The sequence below is a fragment of the Alnus glutinosa genome, chromosome 3 (genome assembly GCF_958979055.1).
Source record: "Alnus glutinosa chromosome 3, dhAlnGlut1.1, whole genome shotgun sequence".
Classification (NCBI taxonomy): domain Eukaryota; kingdom Viridiplantae; phylum Streptophyta; class Magnoliopsida; order Fagales; family Betulaceae; genus Alnus; species Alnus glutinosa.
Genome location: NC_084888.1, coordinates 26,411,695 through 26,429,224, shown reverse-complemented (window position 1 = coordinate 26,429,224; position 17,530 = coordinate 26,411,695). Strand labels below are relative to the sequence as shown.

General features: G+C 36.4%; 3 protein-coding genes across 13 annotated transcripts; all 3 read right to left on the bottom strand.

The window, feature by feature from the left end:
* Nucleotides 1-3,845: 3,845 nt before the first annotated feature.
* On the bottom strand, nucleotides 3,846-7,677 carry LOC133862308 (O-fucosyltransferase 13). 3 transcript variants are annotated; one of them, XM_062298084.1, is made up of 6 exons: nucleotides 7,354-7,677; nucleotides 6,616-6,695; nucleotides 6,137-6,207; nucleotides 5,939-6,027; nucleotides 5,063-5,284; nucleotides 3,846-4,803 (listed from the first exon to the last, which is right to left on the bottom strand). In XM_062298084.1, exons 1-6 carry the CDS (start codon nucleotides 7,467-7,469, stop codon nucleotides 4,071-4,073), a joined length of 1,311 nt encoding a protein of 436 aa, XP_062154068.1. In that variant the 5' UTR covers nucleotides 7,470-7,677; the 3' UTR covers nucleotides 3,846-4,070. The 3 variants fall into 3 exon arrangements, with proteins under 3 accessions (XP_062154068.1, XP_062154069.1, XP_062154070.1); XM_062298085.1 differs by having other exon boundaries at nucleotides 6,137-6,241; nucleotides 7,354-7,413; XM_062298086.1 differs by lacking the exon at nucleotides 7,354-7,677 and having other exon boundaries at nucleotides 6,137-6,257.
* A 4,013-nt stretch (nucleotides 7,678-11,690) lies between these two features.
* Nucleotides 11,691-15,155, bottom strand: LOC133862576 (uncharacterized). 8 transcript variants are annotated; one of them, XR_009899246.1, is made up of 5 exons: nucleotides 14,371-15,155; nucleotides 13,065-13,159; nucleotides 12,822-12,925; nucleotides 12,459-12,705; nucleotides 11,691-12,291 (listed from the first exon to the last, which is right to left on the bottom strand). XR_009899246.1 is itself a non-coding variant. In XM_062298415.1 (4 exons), exons 1-4 carry the CDS (start codon nucleotides 12,948-12,950, stop codon nucleotides 12,255-12,257), a joined length of 336 nt encoding a protein of 111 aa, XP_062154399.1. In that variant the 5' UTR covers nucleotides 12,951-13,058; the 3' UTR covers nucleotides 11,691-12,254. The 8 variants fall into 8 exon arrangements, 5 of the variants coding, with proteins under 5 accessions (XP_062154399.1, XP_062154398.1, XP_062154400.1 ...); XR_009899245.1 differs by having other exon boundaries at nucleotides 11,691-12,705; nucleotides 14,371-14,534; nucleotides 14,650-15,155; XR_009899244.1 differs by having other exon boundaries at nucleotides 11,691-12,705.
* Nucleotides 15,156-15,286: 131 nt separating this feature from the next.
* On the bottom strand, nucleotides 15,287-17,235 carry LOC133863899 (pentatricopeptide repeat-containing protein At1g52640, mitochondrial). 2 transcript variants are annotated; one of them, XM_062300038.1, is made up of 2 exons: nucleotides 15,525-17,235; nucleotides 15,287-15,449 (listed from the first exon to the last, which is right to left on the bottom strand). In XM_062300038.1, exon 1 carries the CDS (start codon nucleotides 17,204-17,206, stop codon nucleotides 15,626-15,628), a length of 1,581 nt encoding a protein of 526 aa, XP_062156022.1. In that variant the 5' UTR covers nucleotides 17,207-17,235; the 3' UTR covers nucleotides 15,287-15,449; nucleotides 15,525-15,625. The 2 variants fall into 2 exon arrangements, with proteins under 2 accessions (XP_062156022.1, XP_062156023.1); XM_062300039.1 differs by having other exon boundaries at nucleotides 15,545-17,235.
* Nucleotides 17,236-17,530: the final 295 nt, after the last annotated feature.

Below are 17,530 nucleotides of genomic sequence, written 5' to 3'. Positions count from 1 at the left end.
AAACATCTTTTCAGTAGTAGAACTTTTTTTTTTTTTTTTTTTTGACAAAAACTCTATTTTCCAACACAATCCTAAACAGGCTCTAAGACTCCAAAGATTCTTCCATTCCACAGCGGAAAGAGGGCCAAGATGATTCTGATTTTGATTAACTTGTAGCTCATGGCCAGATTTTACAGTAAAAACTTCCAGAAGGTGAAGCTGTCCAAACTCAGCTTTCTGGAGATGGCTGCAAACTAAGATGCATGTTTTGAATATAATTGATAGAATTGGAGTCAAATAACATCTTTAATTTATCTAGATTCCAACTTCTATCATTATTGATCAGATCTGCCACTTTAAGCTAGGGAAGAGAGTGAATATGTGGACTAGCACTTGATTTAAAACCTAGAATTCATGGAATTCATGGATCATTCCATATATTTATCAGCTCTCCATTGCCAACCATATAACAGGCTCCTTTTCTCACAAGCTGATTATTATTAATAATGCCCTTCAAAAGCCAAGAAGCTTGTGGAGAAGAAGAGGCATTAAGTAAATCTGTATTTGAGAGATATTTTTGCTTAAGACAAGTGATCCAAGGGGCATCATCATTTCTCAGAATTCTCCATTCTAACTTGGCTAAAAGAGCCCTATTTTGGCTAATCATTGATCTGATCCCTAAATCTCCAATCCACTTTGGACTGCAGATTCTACTCCAAGCTAAATTAGTTAGATTTATCTTTTTACCATCCAAAAAAACCCACCAGAATCTGCTTAGTAGACATTGTATAAGTTGGGAGGGTAGAAGCAACAGATTTAATCAAAGTGGGTTCTTGCTGGCCTGTGAAAGAGTATTTGCTTTCCAACCCGAAAGGCTGAAACTCCTGCAAGAACCCTGGATTTGATGTCTTCAAAAGTCTGCTTCTTACTATGTTGGATAAAGAGGGGCATCCCAAGATATTTGACAGCAGGAAGCATCTTTTTAACCTGAAGAATCTCATCCACCTCTTGCTAAATTCTAGAGTTAATGTTTCTACTCTAATGAATATTGTTGAAAATTATTTTATGAAAATTTCAGTTTCCCCCCGATTTCAATATTTCAACTTTCCCTATATTTTTTGTCCCTTACTCTTATACTAGATTAGATTTTGGCTACACACATGCTAGTTGTGTCACCTAGTGCTAAGCACTGGCCGCATGCGTGTCGCATAGTCGCTTTAGATGCACTTAGCTCTTGCTATTCTAACTGTCATGTTTTTTTTAATATTTAACTGCTCTTTCAATAATCAGAAACTATAATAAACTGCCTTTGTAATTTATAAAATATATTTTTCGGCATATTTGAAAGTATCTTTTTTCTTCACTCTTTGCTGTTACAGAATTTCTTATTTGTAGTGTTTAGAATTTGCAATTTGCACACTGCATTTGTGCAGTATTGTATCATGGGGACAAAATTGTTGTATTCCCTATTGCAAAACTTATTGTATAAGTGAGAGACAATATTTGTCTAAGAGATAGATTAATATTTGCCTTATTGTCCAAGAGTGCAATGATTTTTTATATAGTTTTTTATTTTGCTTTCATTAATTTATGTAGTTCCCACGTCTTTATTTCTAACAAATAGCAGATTTGGTAACATTGACTTGTTGCCCTGAGTCAATAGAGCAAGTATTAAGGCAAGATAAGATAGCCCTAGCTTCTTTAGCATTTGCTCTATAGCATATCATAACATCATCAGTAGGGGTGTGCAGATTAACCGATTACCGCCTACCGGCTGCAACCGAACCGGCATCGACCGCCTATCGACTTAACCGACAAAATTCGGTTCAGTAGTCAGAAGAGAATCTTTTAACCGAAAACTGGTCGGTTCGGTAGGCGGTTAACCGAATTACCGAATCGACCCGAACCGACAATTAACCGACCAGTTAACCGAACCGCCTAACCGAAACGACGTCGTTTCAATTCTTCTTCTTCTTCTTTTTTTTTTTTTTTTTTTTTTTTTTTTATTTTTAAATAATAATAATAATAATAAAAAAAAATATATTCATCGCTTTCTCATTACCTAACCCCTCTCCATTCCATTTTATTTTTTGCTGAAATGGATTTTTTATGTAATTATGTTGTGTTTTCCACTTTTCTAGTATTTTTTTTTTTTTTTTTTTTTTTTCTGTTTTTATGTATTATTATTATTATTATTATTATTATTATTATTTTTAAAAAAATTATGTAAAAATGACTCAAGGTTGACAAGGTATAAGAATATTCAATAATTTTCATTTTCATTTGAAATTTTGAATGGGTCATTGGCATTGGCTTGTGGTGGACCATGGACTAGTGGTGTAGTGGTGCTGGCCTGCTGGACAGCTTGGGCTACTAGCAAATACCGACAAATAAAGGCCTTAAAATTATTTTTAAAATTATTTTGACCCATTAAAAAATGAGACCCAAATTAAGGACCAAAAGGCCTATTTTAAGGCATAATATTGACCTAAACCGATTAACCGACCGTAAACTGACGCATTAACCGAAAACTTCGAAAATATTTCTTGTCGGTTAAATGTCGGTGAATTAACCGACTTAACCGACCAAGTCGGTTAACCGAACCGACTTAGCCGATTTAACCGCCTACCGAACCGCTGCACACTCCTAATCATCAACAACTAGAAGATGGCAGATAGCATGGCCTCTTCTACTAATTCTGATCCCACGAGTATTCTTAGAAGACTCTTGTTTAAACAAAAGTCTTGAGAGAAATTCAGAACCAATCAAAAAAAGGAAAGGTGTTAATGGGTCACCTTACCTCAGCCCTCTACTTGGCTGAAATGTTCCATAAGGGGAGCCATTACGAATGATAGAGAAAGTGACAGTAGAAATACACTGAACAATCTAGCGTATCCACTTGGGATGAAAACCAAGAAGATAGAAAATTTTAAGAAGATGGGCCCATTCCTTGCTGTCAAAAGCTTTTTTCATATCAAACTTTACAATCATCATTCATCAATCCTCCATTTCCCTTTTTCTGTTTTCATAGTATGAAAATTTTCATGGGCTAGAATAGAATTATCATGAATGTTCGTGGTCGCCTAAGGCTCGAGCCACCCATGAATTAAGGGGAGCCATTAGGAATGATAAGAAAAGTGCCAATAGAAATACACTGAACAATCCATTGTATTCACTTGGGATGAAAACCAAGAGAGAAATTTTTAAGAAGAGGGGCCAATTCCGTGCAGTCAAAAACCCTTTCCATATCAAGCTTTACAATCATCAATCCTCCATTTACCTTTTTATGTTTTCATAGTATGAAAATTTTCAAGGGCTAGAATATAATTATCATGAATGTTCCTGCCCTTAATGAAAGCTGACTGAGAAGGCTCAATAATTTTATGAAGAAGAGGATTTAGTCTATCAGTTAAGAATTTTAGAAATGATCTTATAGTTGAAATTGCAGACTGATAGCTAGGCCTAAACTGCTGAGCCTTACGAGTCTCTTTTTGGAATAAGAGCAATTTTAGTATGATTAATCTTCCTAAGCATTCTGCCTCTCATAAAACCAAAAAAAAAATATATATATATATTGGATGAAAAGAACCACATTCTCCTTCACAATAGGCCAATAATTATGGCAGAATAAACCTGTCATTCCATCAGGCCCAGGAGCTTAAGTGGGATTAAGATCTTTTGTTCCATGCCAAATCTCAGCTTCTTTAGGAATTTCACACAATAGTTGGTTTCTGTTCATCAGTAATGCACGGCTTAAACAGAGAATCCAATTCTTCATTACAGGAAGGATAAGAAGTAGAGAATAAGGAAGAAAAATAATTCACAAAGTATCTCCCGATGAGCATCATCAGTTTTGATACAAGTCCTTATTAATTAATTCCCTTCAAAATTAATGGGGAGAGAGAGGGAGAGAGAACTTCAACCCGTGTGGCATCAACAAGTTGTTAGGGGGAACATCTTAATCCTACCCACAAGACCTAAATCGTAGAAAAAGTTACATTTTAAAAGAGTTCTTTTTAAATAATATCACGTACAGAAAATGACAAAAAAATAATAATCACAAATTGGAAAGAGAAACCTGAAATCTAAAATCACAATTTAAGCTCGCAAAAGCAGTCAGGCAAAGCAGACCCTCTCCCCATGACATAATCATCTCTATTCGCCTTCCATAAGGCTTGCATCAAATCCTTCCCTCTAAAACCCTGAGAAGTGAACTCTGCAAAAGCTCTTCTGCTTAAAAAGAGAGTTTTGTACAACCCCTTGAAAGCTCGCATTGCTGCAACCATCTTATCCATATTTCCAAAATAAGTTGCCACATAAGAATCACTGTTAATAGACACATAATAATCCAGTGCAGCTTTTGTGTTCCCATGCATGCTAGTGAAATCCTCACCGTTAAGGAGGCTAGACTTAGTAACTACATTGGTATAAAGAGATGTTAAACCTTCAAGTTCCATCAGACCATCCCCAGCTGCCAGATATATGTTTGTGTTTGTTGGTATGTGAAGTGCTTGAAGTATGAAGGCTGTCTCATTAGGGGTAAGAGGGCATTTCCCCCGCTTTCTCCAAACGTTAGCTAACTCTCCAGTCCATGGTTTTCTATCTCCCCGTGCTGCCTCAACAGCGTTGATAGAGGCAGAAGAAAGACCGGAGTATTCGCATTGGCTGTATGCTACCATGTCCGGTTCAAAGCGAAGGTGAAGCGAGAGAAAGGGTTTGGGTATGGCTTCTAGAAGCTCAGAGGCCTTCTTCTCCAAGGATCTAGTGAGGCGTAATGCATTGTAACAAGCTTGACAAAGGGCAGCTTTGGCATACTGAGGATATCTACAAGATGTAGAAAAGGAAGTGTTCAGGAGTAAACCATGAAAATCACAAGACCCAATCTTAAGATATGCTGCCAGCCCCTCAAATTGACACATTGTTATAACCAAACTACATACAGTTGAGCCCTTCATCAAAAACAAAGTAGCTATCATATCTCTCCAATAATCAACCTTGTCAAAAAGGGAGATATTTCTCCTTCATAGCAATAAGCTCCTAGTGTCATTCACTAAGCAACAAGTACAGAAATATAAGAGAATACCTATCTCTTCTTTGGCTCATTGCTGGTGTAAATGAAATATAATGATGTTCCAACAAAGATGGAAGAACACTTTCAACATAATCAAACTGGCCTTTGCGTTTGCTACAGTCTACTCGAAAAGGCTCTCTTGATGCAATCTCTGGCGGCAACTCTTGGACAACCTTAATAAAGCCATCCATCTGTTGAATGAAGTATTCGACATCAAATACATCTGCAAAGCCACTGAAGTAAAGCTAAATGGTTATACAAGGATATTGCCTAAAAAACAAAATACTTGAAAATGCTTGTAGAAACCTTTTAGCCTGTATGGCATGGCATCGTACAAATACAAGAATTTTAAAGATTCTGAACATAGAACAAAAGAGGAATTCAGTTCAGTTTATCATGTTAAATTAATGTTAATTAGAGAACGACCAGAATATGTATGAATGATGAAGGAAGTCTATAACAATCTTGTAGACATTTGGTAAACTAGTTAATAATTTACCAAATGAGATCCAATGAGAAGTATGAGAAGGTTGGCTTTGAAGGAATGTAAATTTTGTTTAGGAAAAAAATAACTAGATTTTCATAACTAATTAATGAACAAATGACAAATTAATTATATAAGATCTGTACAAAACATAAAACCAAACACACAAAAAGAAAAGAAAAGAAAAGAAACCCATAAATTACCCTGATTCATTTCTTCAATATGATCTAAGATGTAAGATGAGACGTCATGCTCATATACAGTTAGTTTCTCCTAACTGCAAACAAATTCTTGCAAGCATTCTTATCAAAAAAAAAAAAAAAAAAATTCTTGCAAGCACAAAAAAAAAAATCTTCTAGAGCTCAAAGCTACCATTCTAATTGACAAAAACAAACACAAATTACCTCGATTCATTCCAATATGCAGCCACTTCGAACTTTGGCAAAACCAAGGTTGCATTTAAAAGACGGGCAATACCAACACCATCACACAACTGCACTCAACATAAATAACACCCCATTGTTACCAAAGCAGGAATTACAATTGAGCATTCTTTTCACATAGACCTAAAAGTTTCAGTAACAGTTCATCTAAGCACTCACATCTCTTCGCATCTGATTGAGGCCACCATAGCAATCCACTCGGATATATCCATTACTCTTTACTGGCAGAGCTGCAGCATTTCAACAAAAAACCAATGCAATTGTCTGCAATGAACGCCAACTAAGATTGACTCAGGATATAAAAGAAACCAACTGAAAATTCTCCCCAACCCAAATTCTATATCCATCCCAAATGTAATAAAAGACCTTAAAAATCTTGAATTATGCCATAAAATTTGAGACACCCAAAACATCTAAAATCTGTCCTCAATAATCTTCAAAACTCAAAGATGTTCAGAACAATTATAGACTAAAAAAGTGCCCTTTTATCTTCTTTATGTAAATTATTTGTTCCCTTTTGATTCTTAACAAATTATGCTCCATATTTTACCGCAGGCTACCTAGCAAATCTAATATTTATCAGATAGATCCAGAAGAGCTGCCAATAATAAAGAAACTATACTTAAAGCCCTACTTACCATTTAGATCTCCTTGTAGCCACCACTTGCAAGGTCTCCATTCAACGATCCTCCGGATACTCCATATGTCCAATTTCCCTCTGCATGCAAAAACTTCATCTATCAGAAATAATGCCCTCAAAAAGCAAAAGTTCAACCTCCAAAACAAAAATGAGTAAAAATGCGTGCAACTCTATTTTTTGCTTTCCAGACAATGACAACTTCCTGTCAACTAATAGGGAAATGTCTCAGATCCCAATACTCCAATTTCTTTTCATCTCCCATTCTTTCACAGAAAATAAACAGAAAATCAAGAAAAAGAAAGTTTGGAAAATATATATCCAATTAACGGAGTTATGCAGAAAGTTGGCGGGTAATTATGTTCTCTGCTATTCCAAATCCTAATTTTTATTTATTTAAAAAAAAAACGAAACTTAAAAGTTTTCCCGTCCTTTCCTTCCCTTTCCTGCATTTTCCTCACTAACCAAACAGAGCAGAAAATACCTCCGAACGAAATAATAATAATAATAATAATAATAAATAAATAAATAAATAAAATCGTACATAGAATGGTGAACCCAGAGAAATCAAGCAGAATTAACTAAAAAAACAGTATAAATCTGCATCTGGAATACTGTTTTCCTCCATTTTTTCTACACTTTCCAGTTGACCAAACCAAACAGGGGAAAAAAAGAACCCAGGATTTTTTTTCAGAAAAGAAAAAAATGAACAGAAAATAGAAGGAAATTGAACACTTACAATTGTGAATTGGAAGGAAAGAATGGAGAAGGAGGCGAAAGCAAAACGACAGCTAGTAGGAGACCAAGAGAGACCACTAGAATGGTAAACAAAGGTTTCACTGCCAAAACAACCATTTTTGAATTCCAACTTAAACTAAATATTAAGATTCGTGCAAGTATAGGCCGATCGATCCGAAGGAGACGAATCGAAAGCGACTTTTATCGTTAGGGTTTGTTCGGATTGTAGACAGGAATGACGGACCGGCGAGAAAGTTAAGTGACTCAGTTTATAAGACACTGGACCGGACTGCTCCGGTTCGTTACATCTGTAAGTTGGGTTTTTTTTTTTTTGGCTAGGAAATTAATGTTTTATTCCTTTCAGCGGGAGTGAATGGAAATTTTTAACAATTTTGTTATTTGAATTATTAATAATTCGAGTAATAAATGTGAAAAAAACTCTATGAGATTATCTGCGCGAAAAGGTAGTGGACACTCCACCCATTTTAAGGCAAGTAAATTTTATAAGAAATTTCTCGCGTTTATCGAAAATATAGATCCACAAAAAAGTCTATATCAAATCATTCATGGTTTTGGATCCACTCATTCACCTAGTTTTTATTTTCTTAAAGAAAATTACTTATTTAGCTTGTTGCAAAATTATAATTTTATCATAAGATTAAAAAATCAAAACCCCTCATATAGGGCAAGGGTTGCTGACTCCTTTGGGAGGCTGGCTATCACTTGGTTAACTCTCATTTAGTAAAAGGCGGTTGTGAGGGTGGCCCCCTTTTTCTTTTTTCTTATTATTTTTTAATTTTATAACAGGCTTAGTCATCAGTTATTCCACGTATCAATCAATGATTGATTGTGATGTGGATTCACACGCACATTTAATGGTTTTCATCAAATGCCTAACTATAGGGAGTATTTTGAATTGATAATTTACCTTAGATATCTTTGAGATTTGAGAGAGATCATACTGCTATTTGTTATGGTGGTCGGAATATCAACTTGGTTGCGGTAATCTTAAAACTATGCTTTAATTGGGAGAATTTTGAAATCATTGAAACTAGTCTTCAAGTGGGAGAATGGTGGAATCCTAGTATAGTTTTAGAAATATAAATAGTCCTCCCTTTTTGTAAAGATTGTGTAACCTCTTAGGATTGTGAGTCATATTCTTTCTTTAATTTGAATCTTAGTTTTATTAAGAGATGATTATTTTTTCTTATAAATAAAGCCCATGTCAATAGCCTTATACACACACAATGTATCCTATAGGTAGTTTGAGGTTTTATGAGAAGAGAGAGAGAGAGGTTCATTGTATTTTTCCTTGATATTAGTGAAGAAGAAGAGTAATATTACATACTATACCTTATCTCATTAGAATGATGTGACAGTGCCCATCATCATTTGATCAATCATTGTTAAAAAAAAAAGAGTAATGTTACACATACTCCCACTTCTTCACATCCATTTCTCCACACCTTTAGGTGGCTTTTAAAACCAACATTGAATTAAAATTCAATAAAGATCTATATCAAAGCTAATGGTGGTTTTAAAAGCTACGTAAGGGTGTGGAGAAATGAGTGTGAAGAAGTAGAAGTGTGTGTAGCATTACTCTAAAAAAAAAAAAAAAAAAAAAACCAAAATCAAAGGCTTATGGGCAATACCACATCAACCTAATAGAATGAGGGTAGGATATAGGTGTAGTATTTAACATTACTCGTAGAAGAAACATCCTTATTGGAGCATGTGGACGTAGGCAATATTACCAAACCATGTTACATTCTTGTGTCTTCTTCCTATTCTTCTTTGTTGAGTTTTGTTTTTGGTGTACTGCGAATTCTAATAGCTCATAATATATTGAGAAAGGAGAGAAAGAGATGGAGAGTTTTTATTTGGTCGACACCCAACTAAACGGCAAAATAAAAACCCACTGTAAATAAATTGTTGGACTTTGTATTAAACCTGTAACAATATGAGAAAGTGAAGTAATATGCTAAGTCACATCGTTGGCAGTAAATTTTTTGTTTTTTTAAAAAAAGTCACACTTGTTGGGAATTGGGCCAATAAAACAACCCAGTCCATTGATATCATACAAAATTTACAAGGCTCAATAACGGGTCCAATAACCTAGTCTCACAACACCTTGCAAGAAAAAGGATCAGCTCCAACAACAGCAAATCAAGACGTTATTGAATCTTGAGATTCTCCTAATATCCTAGATTTTTAGGAGTGGGATCCTGATGAAAGAGTTCTCAGAAACAACAATCCCACGAATCAATAAATTGCAACAAACACCTTAACACCTTAACGGTTATGGAAGAGATACTACAAAGGGGAGCTCCAATCAAGTAATAGAGACTTTTGGCCCACAATTCAAAACTCTGAACTCTGGCACTCAATTTATATTTATAAATACGAATTTAATTTAAGCATTGAAACTATCTTCCACTGGCACGCACCTGCATACTTTTGTTTGCTTACATTTTCCTTTTCTTACATAACCAAGTTGATTTGGTATTCAACACTTGGAAACCATTCTAACAGTATTGTGCCATTGATGAGAACGATTTTTCGTTTCTAGACAAAATCTAGCACGGTGAAAACCAGATCAAGAGCACCCCCAACAACAGAGGAGAGATTACAAACCAAGACGAAAGGGGCCCCGACGGAGAGGCCCTTGAAGTAAGAGCAACCGGAGGAACGGCTCCCGGTGGAGGGACTTCTAGAGGAGGAGCTCCCACTTGAAGAATCTTATGCTGCTAATAAGCATACATCAAAAGACTTAGAGATTATTAATAATGCAACACCTGACAACTCTATCTAATCTTTTTTTTTTTTTTTTTTTTTTTTTTTTTTTTTTTTAAAGAAAGATCTTATGGGTAGCATCCAACATGAGGGCCTTTTGCATCTTTTCATCCCATAAATTGCACAAAATTAGGTTTATGATATCTTCGTGCGTAAAAAGCGATTTGGTTTCCAAAAATTTCATCTCCACCCTCTCAAATTCTTTTATAATAAAGGGGATTGACAACAATTCCTCTTTAAGGTCAGAACTATCTTGAAGAAACCTGAGTGAAGCCAAACACTCAAACAAACTTATTACATGCATGAGGATATATGGTTATATAAATATAGTTCAAAAATTCAAATGTATCATTCAAACTTCAGAAATCACAAATCACATCAATATAACCGTCAAACATTATGATATCTCAAAACAACCAACTTAATATATAGAAAACAACAAATCAAACATCAATATATATATATATATATATATATATATATATATATTTTGAAGGAAAGTTGAACTTTCATTGATATAATCAACCATTACAACAAACATTTCAGACTACATACATTCCAGCAATCATCCACCCGAGCTGTACAAGCAATTTGAGTCAGACTCAAATAAATACAGACAGTTGCAACTAAAAAAATCCAACCAACAGAATGGTGCCTCTGCGTTGACATACATCTTTACTTGAACAAGGAGTCGGTCACACAAACTGGGCAAAAGCCAAAGATTGAATTAGTACACGCACAATGCAAACTATCAGAGAAACCCATAACTAAATTAAAACACAGGAGAGCTCAAAGGGGAATCTGTCTTCCGGGAGAGCCACAGTCAGTGGCGGCGCGTGTAACACACGCGCCGGCGCCAGAGCATCCCCTCAACCCCCAAACACCGAAAAACCTCCGATCACCACTAGCCCCACCATACATGCCGAAAAAACACACGGATTGAAGCCCCACGCACGCCCAAATCAGAAAGAAAGCACTGGCGCGTGAAGCCCACGCACCGACCACCGAGAAACCCCACGGCCGTGAAGAGCGGCAGAAGCACCGGAGATTGACGGCGAAAGAGGCTAGAAGGCGCGTGTTCACCAGAAGACGACGGAGAAACGTAGATCTAGCCACCAAAATCCGACCATAAGAAAAGCGATACCACTGAAACTCCGCCGTCGAACACACCGAGATCAACCACGCCCCTCCGACATCCTCCACAGAGAACTCTCTTGCCACCACAAACTAAAACTAGACAAAACAAATAAACTCCTCCGGATCAACACCGAGGAGACAAAACTTCCACACCCCTAAAGGGTGGGAGACTAAAACAAACACTCAAAAAACCAAAGAAACCAAAGGAGGAGGGAGGCGTGAAGCCCCCCTCCCCCACCACAAACAGCCAAAGACGCCTCTCTCTCTCTAGAAAGTCGGGAGCTTCTCTCTCTACAAACTGGGTTCTTAAAGTTATATGTTAGAACAAGAAACTTGGGATAAAATATATATATATTAAAGACCCCTTTTTGTCACCAAATGACAAAAGGACAGACAAGCAACCCTATATCAAATTAAAAATGTCAAATCAACATAAAATATAGATATTAAAGACAAAAACAACCATAAACCAACCAAACTATTACAAAAGTAACACTATCATGAAAACCAATGAAACAAAAATTATTTTATCAAAATACGATCATTAAGGCACTAGATCTTTATCCTCCTCCGGTAGCATTGTGAGAAGAATAGTCCTCACATTCAGCTTGACCTACACCAAGTCTGTTTCCATATGCGCAAGCTTCGTCTTTATCTTTTCAATACTCGAGCTCTGACTGGTGAGCATTTCTGTCATGATGGTTAGCTGATCCATGAAATTAGTAATGTAAACAACTAGAGTTAAAGAAGAAAAAGAAGAAGAAGCTCCAAGATCACGTCGAACTGGTGGAGCTTGCTTAAACTGAGCATGAAATCTATGGAGTTGAGCATTGGACTTCGTCATTGTGGCCTTGCCAAACCACCCTCCAAGAACTTCAACTAGTTCACTTGCTGCAATGTTTTGAAGCTTGTGCTGAAGAATCTTTGTGATGGATCGTCCAAAATGTGGCTGACCTGATGGGAGATAATTCCTCAGGAAGACTGGAGTGGGTCACATCTTGGGTTATCTCTTTTGATGATTGTGCAGCAAATTCCATTAACAAAACAGCAAATAAAAGTAAAAAATGCAAGAAATCCATCAGTGGGTTAGAAACCCACCAAAAACCAACTAGGAAAGAGAAAAAAAAAGAAAAGAAGCAATTTACAGTATCCAAGCAACTGAACAAGAAAACTTACATGGCCCCAAACGAGTCATTCCTGTGGCAAACAATGACCCAAAAAGTTGGCCAAAGTGTGGCACTAGCACCAATGAACCCAAAAAATCTTGACCTAACTGAATACAAAACAAGTCAAATATGTACCTAAAATCTCTACTCGGTATCAGAAATCATATGAGCAAATAGGCCTCACTGTCCATCACATCAATTACTATTTCTCTGTGTGCCCAACTTGAAGAAATTGAAATTAGATTAAGCAGAGCAACCTTCAAAGCAGCAAAAATTCCAATCACAGTGTAAATTTTGGAAATAATTACACTTGATAGTCAAAACAAATCACAAACAGACTTTAAAAAAAGAAAAGAAGAAGATAATTTCATACCCAAAGGAAGAATACAATCCTCAATAACATATAACACCATCCGTGGTTATCCCAATCTACAGAATATGTAGAACCGGCTTGGTTAACATCAACCTTTTGATCCTCTTTTGAAGTGGAGGATGTAGCCATTGAACCCAGTATAAGGAAAAGCAGACCAATTTAGCATAAAATTAATTAAAATTTTTGGAGTCAATAGCAGCCCAATTCAGAAGCAATTATCTACTCATAACATTCTCATTTTACCTTCAATATGGATGCTGAATATCCAGCCAACGAGGAAAGCTGTAGAATGAAGAATACAAGTGATACACTAAAAACCTGTGTATCAAAACCAAAGCCTGGAATTTCAAGAAGCACCATTACATGACGAGATGTAAAGGAACATAGCATAAAATTACAAAAAAATAAAAACTTAGTAGGTTGCAAGTAAATTTGATTGAGCGTTGGTTAAACCCCTAAAAAAGATGATTGTCACTCAAGTGATGAGATATTTACACCACTAATTACCATAACGCCTCGTCAAACTAATGTGCAAGTATTCTAGGTAATCAATGAATTAACTAGATTACATGCCCTTTCAGATGAACACACCAAAGAAAATAAGAGCAGTGACTAACTAATTCCTCCCACGTAATATACCCCTTTTTTTTTTTATGAATAACAATAATTTTATTAAAAAACGTAAATTCCTTGTACACGAAGATTATACAAGAGAATCGAGAGTAACAAAGTACTAGCTGCTATACAATCTAGAAAACGAATTAGATCTACCAAATTTCCTGATGGGAAGTTAGAAACATGAACAATGTCTTAATCCAAAAGAGATCTCAAGAAAGAGGATTTAAGAAAAAGTACATTGGTCTCGCTATCTTCAAAGAGCCGACGATTCCTTTATCTCCAAATGCTCCACATTAAGAGGGTGGGAATAACTTTCTAGATAGTTAAGAGCTTAAGTCACTTTCTCGTAGTTAAGAGGTTGAGGTAAGTAAATCACTCATTGTTTATTAGTTTCGCAAAGCCCTGAAATTGACTTGGAACAGCCAAATGCAACAAAGATAAACAAATAAGCATAATTAATCCTCAGAAAAACCAAACTATATGTATTATAGACATTGCAATCACCAGTTTTACCGAATGAAACCATAACATTGCACATGAGAGATGCTAGTCGTGTTCTGCTATAATACTATGCATTGCCCATGACATAACTCACAATTACTTGAATATGACAATACCAAAAAATTATCATTTGATCATTCCCTAGCTAACATTATTATTTTACAGCCCACCAAATATCAGAGTTCCCTTCTTCATCATCAACCTTAGGATAATCAATGTACATCTCTTCACTCACTCACATCATATATAAGTTACATAACAAGATATACAGAACCATATATATATAATTCATCCCAAACTGAACCTGGGGTCAAATATACCTAAAATTTAAGACAAAAACATTAGTAGTCAATCAAAAGACTAAGCGAAGAACTTCATACACATGAAAAAACGAATATGGGTATCTCATATACAGTGAATTCATACATACCTTGCTTTTGGAAAGGTGATGAAAAGAGAAAATGAGAGTGGAAAGAGGCATAGCAATCAAAGTCAGCACCAAGAAACCCACAAAGAGACCCGGTATGTTCGATAGGCCCAAAGAGATGGCACCCCATCCCGCAATGGAAGCACCACGAAATATGCGCTCAAGATCTAACGGTTGAAAAAAAAAAGACACTCTAGACCCAGTTGAGTGAAATAAGAAAAATAAAATCTTGATAAAACTAAAATCGGTGAGAGGAAGAATTAGTGTGGGGTTGGGGCTTACGAAGAAGAGCAGGAGGGGGAGTGGAGCAACGCGGAAGTCTCGTAAGGGTGCACTGTAACGAAAGTGGATAGGATCGCATTCAAGCGAGGCCTACTTATGAGGTTCATCATCGTCTCTGTATGTCGCTGATCTTCCCGGCAGTGGTGAAGATGACGGACGCACGGTGAGGGAAATTTGGAGGAAAAAATTTGTGGGGAAAATTGAGCTGCTTCACGGGGGAAGGTCTCTGACGATTGACGAAGCAAATTTTTGGCACGTTTTTCAATTTTTTTTATGCCACATCACCCGCCGTGATTACTGTTCATTAACGCTGGTGTGGACTATAACATTACTCTTTGGATATTGAAAATAGAACCAATCCTTTCCCGGCATGACGTAATGCGTCAAGCTCATGTCAAGAACTTTTCTCTACTTATATGTGATTTTGTGACAGAATAAAGCTCCCCTAAGGCAAATTGCAAACCAATTAACCTGCAGAATGTGATATTTCTACGTAACTTTGGTTTATATCAAATCTACACCAAGACATATTGGATGTAAATTCAATACATAAGTTTCATACCTTATGCATCTTGACGTAGAGTTGATGTACACTAATGTCAGTAAAAAAAATCATTACCCTTAACCTAATAGACAACTATATGGCTATATTACTAATTCACTACACAGAGAAAGGTTACCCAAAGCGAGCACCAAAAGCAACCGTGATAAACCAATCCAACATCAAGTAACCGGGGCTTTCTCCACTTATTTTGCATGCTTGAAAGTTTTAGCTAAACATTCTAGAACAAATCATTGACCTACCATAGACAAGGAGACAATAAGGTTTGTTTCTTCAAAATAAAAATAATTTAAAAAGAAAAGAAAAGAGGTACATTTAAGAGAAGGGAACTACCGCTGAGAAGTCATCCACAGAGTACTCCTAGAACAAATACAACCACTTCATCTAGATCATCCAAATAATCCAAGATGCTCATCATTGCCCTTTATTCTTGCTTTCAAGATCTGTCTCTTCATTTCTTGATGTCTTATACACCTTATTACCTCTCATCATGTTTGCCAGCTCCTGTATTGAACAAGAAGTGCTCCGCCCCATCTTATCTGCAAGTATCTCAGTATGCTCCAATAAACCTAACCCCAATAGCCGATTCCTCAACAAGTCAATGGTAGAAGTATATGGTGGTATTCCTTCATCAATCATCATTTCAAAGTATTTACATGCCTCCTCCAGTTTACCTTTCTTCTTGCACAAACCATGAACCATGACAGCATATGTTGAAACTGAAGGATAAAATCCTCTCTCCCCCATTCTTTCCCAAACTACAGTTACCCTATCAAATCTTCCTACCCTGATCAGTAATTTGAGCACCATGTTATAGGTAGGCCCCTCCGGAATGCAATTATCCTTCTCCATCCTAGAAATCAACCCAAGAGCCCTATTCACCTCACAATGATCACAATGGTAAGCTAGGATGGCGTTGTAACTCCAACCATCGGGTCTAACTCCCCTCTCAATCATCTCATCTAAAAGTTGGTAAGCCTCATCCAACCTTTCATTTTTACAAAGTTTCTTGATAATACAATTGTAAGTATAAACATTAGGCAAAAGTTCATATCTCCGCATTCTATCAAGAACCCTAAAAGCTGAATGCATATCATTTGCTTCACAATTTGTGCGGATGAAAATCGAGTAAGTACAAGCATCGGGGTCAACTCCATTAGACGGCATCTCCCGAAACATCCTGTATGCTTCATCCACATCCCCACCTTTGCACAAAGCCTCCAACAAACTATTATAGGCTAACACATCCACATTACATTTTTGTTCGAGCATTTCATCAAACAACTTAAGTGCCTCCTTTGACTCACCGATATCCCCCCACCCTCTCATCAAAATGCTATAAGTTTTTGCATTCAGGACGAACCCACTCTTAACTTCATCAAAAAATTGTTGGGCATGCCTCACGTGCTTCCTTTTGCATAACACATATAAAAGCTGATCAAGATCATGAACTCCCGGCTTGATGCCAAACTCAACCATTCTATTGAAAGCTCGAACTGCATCTTCGGGAAGATTAGTTCTACTATAAGCTCTAAAAACAACCCAGAAAATTTGTGGGCGAATCTCACAACAATAAGAATCTCTCATTTCTATAAGGAAATCCCATAATATGGCAAACTGCTTACTACTTCCCAAGATATCAACCAAAATCTGATAGCTCTCAACATTATGCTCAAAACCCGGAATCCTTTTAGCCCAAAGAAAGAACCTGTGAGCTGAGAACCCGAGATTGTTGCACCTCTTCAAGACCTGCTCAACCAAACTTGTGGATATTTGTGTTGACAATGAGTTGAGAGAAAGTTCTAAGTCGTGATGGGGGTTCCGGTGGTCGCTGAGTATACGAGAGATCTCGTTGACAAGGTCTGGTAATGGTCGGTCTGAGAGTTGTGAGAAGTGGGAAGAGAAAAGTTGGAGATTTTGGGATTTGGGTTTGAGAAGAAAGTGGAAGAGAGAGCACAAGGTTTTGGGGTTGCGGGAAAGAGACCTTATGGCCATTTTAGACTAACAAGCTTTTGGGACGTTAACGGCTTTATAACGGAAGATCTCAAAGTTGTTTTGTCAGTTGTTCAATAAATTTTTCCTCTGAGTCTACAGATTTAATTAATAGTTAATTTTAAAAAAATATATATTTTTCTATATCAAAATTGAGCACTTAGCACGCATAGGGTTTATTCATATGTTTCGTAACACCTCTCTTCATAAACGTAAAATAAAATGAGGAAAAACTTCTTCTACCCTCCTCTCTTTTTTTTTTTTTTTTTTTTTTTTTTTTTTTTTTTTTTTTTCGCTTTCATAATTTTATACTCAAATTTTAAAAAG

What these genes read in the sequence shown, in the direction of transcription:
- LOC133863899 (XM_062300038.1), bottom strand. Translation starts at nt 17,206, where the DNA reads ATGGCCATAAGGTCTCTTTCCCGCAACCCCAAAACCTTGTGCTCTCTC.
- LOC133862308 (XM_062298084.1), bottom strand. Translation starts at nt 7,469, where the DNA reads ATGGTTGTTTTGGCAGTGAAACCTTTGTTTACCATTCTAGTGGTCTCT. An exon ending in TTTCCTTCCAATTCACAATT is followed by an intron (nt 6,696 to 7,353) that starts GTAAGTGTTCAA and finishes TTTTGCATGCAG; the next exon opens with AGGGAAATTGGACATATGGA. An exon ending in TCAATCAGATGCGAAGAGAT is followed by an intron (nt 6,028 to 6,136) that starts GTGAGTGCTTAG and finishes TGTTGAGTGCAG; the next exon opens with TTGTGTGATGGTGTTGGTAT.
- LOC133862576 (XM_062298412.1), bottom strand. Translation starts at nt 12,950, where the DNA reads ATGGCTACATCCTCCACTTCAAAAGAGGATCAAAAGGTTGATGTTAAC. An exon ending in GGATTGTATTCTTCCTTTGG is followed by an intron (nt 12,706 to 12,821) that starts GTATGAAATTAT and finishes GCTGCTTTGAAG; the next exon opens with GTTGCTCTGCTTAATCTAAT. An exon ending in AGTAATTGATGTGATGGACA is followed by an intron (nt 12,552 to 12,632) that starts GTGAGGCCTATT and finishes GTATTCAGTTAG; the next exon opens with GTCAAGATTTTTTGGGTTCA.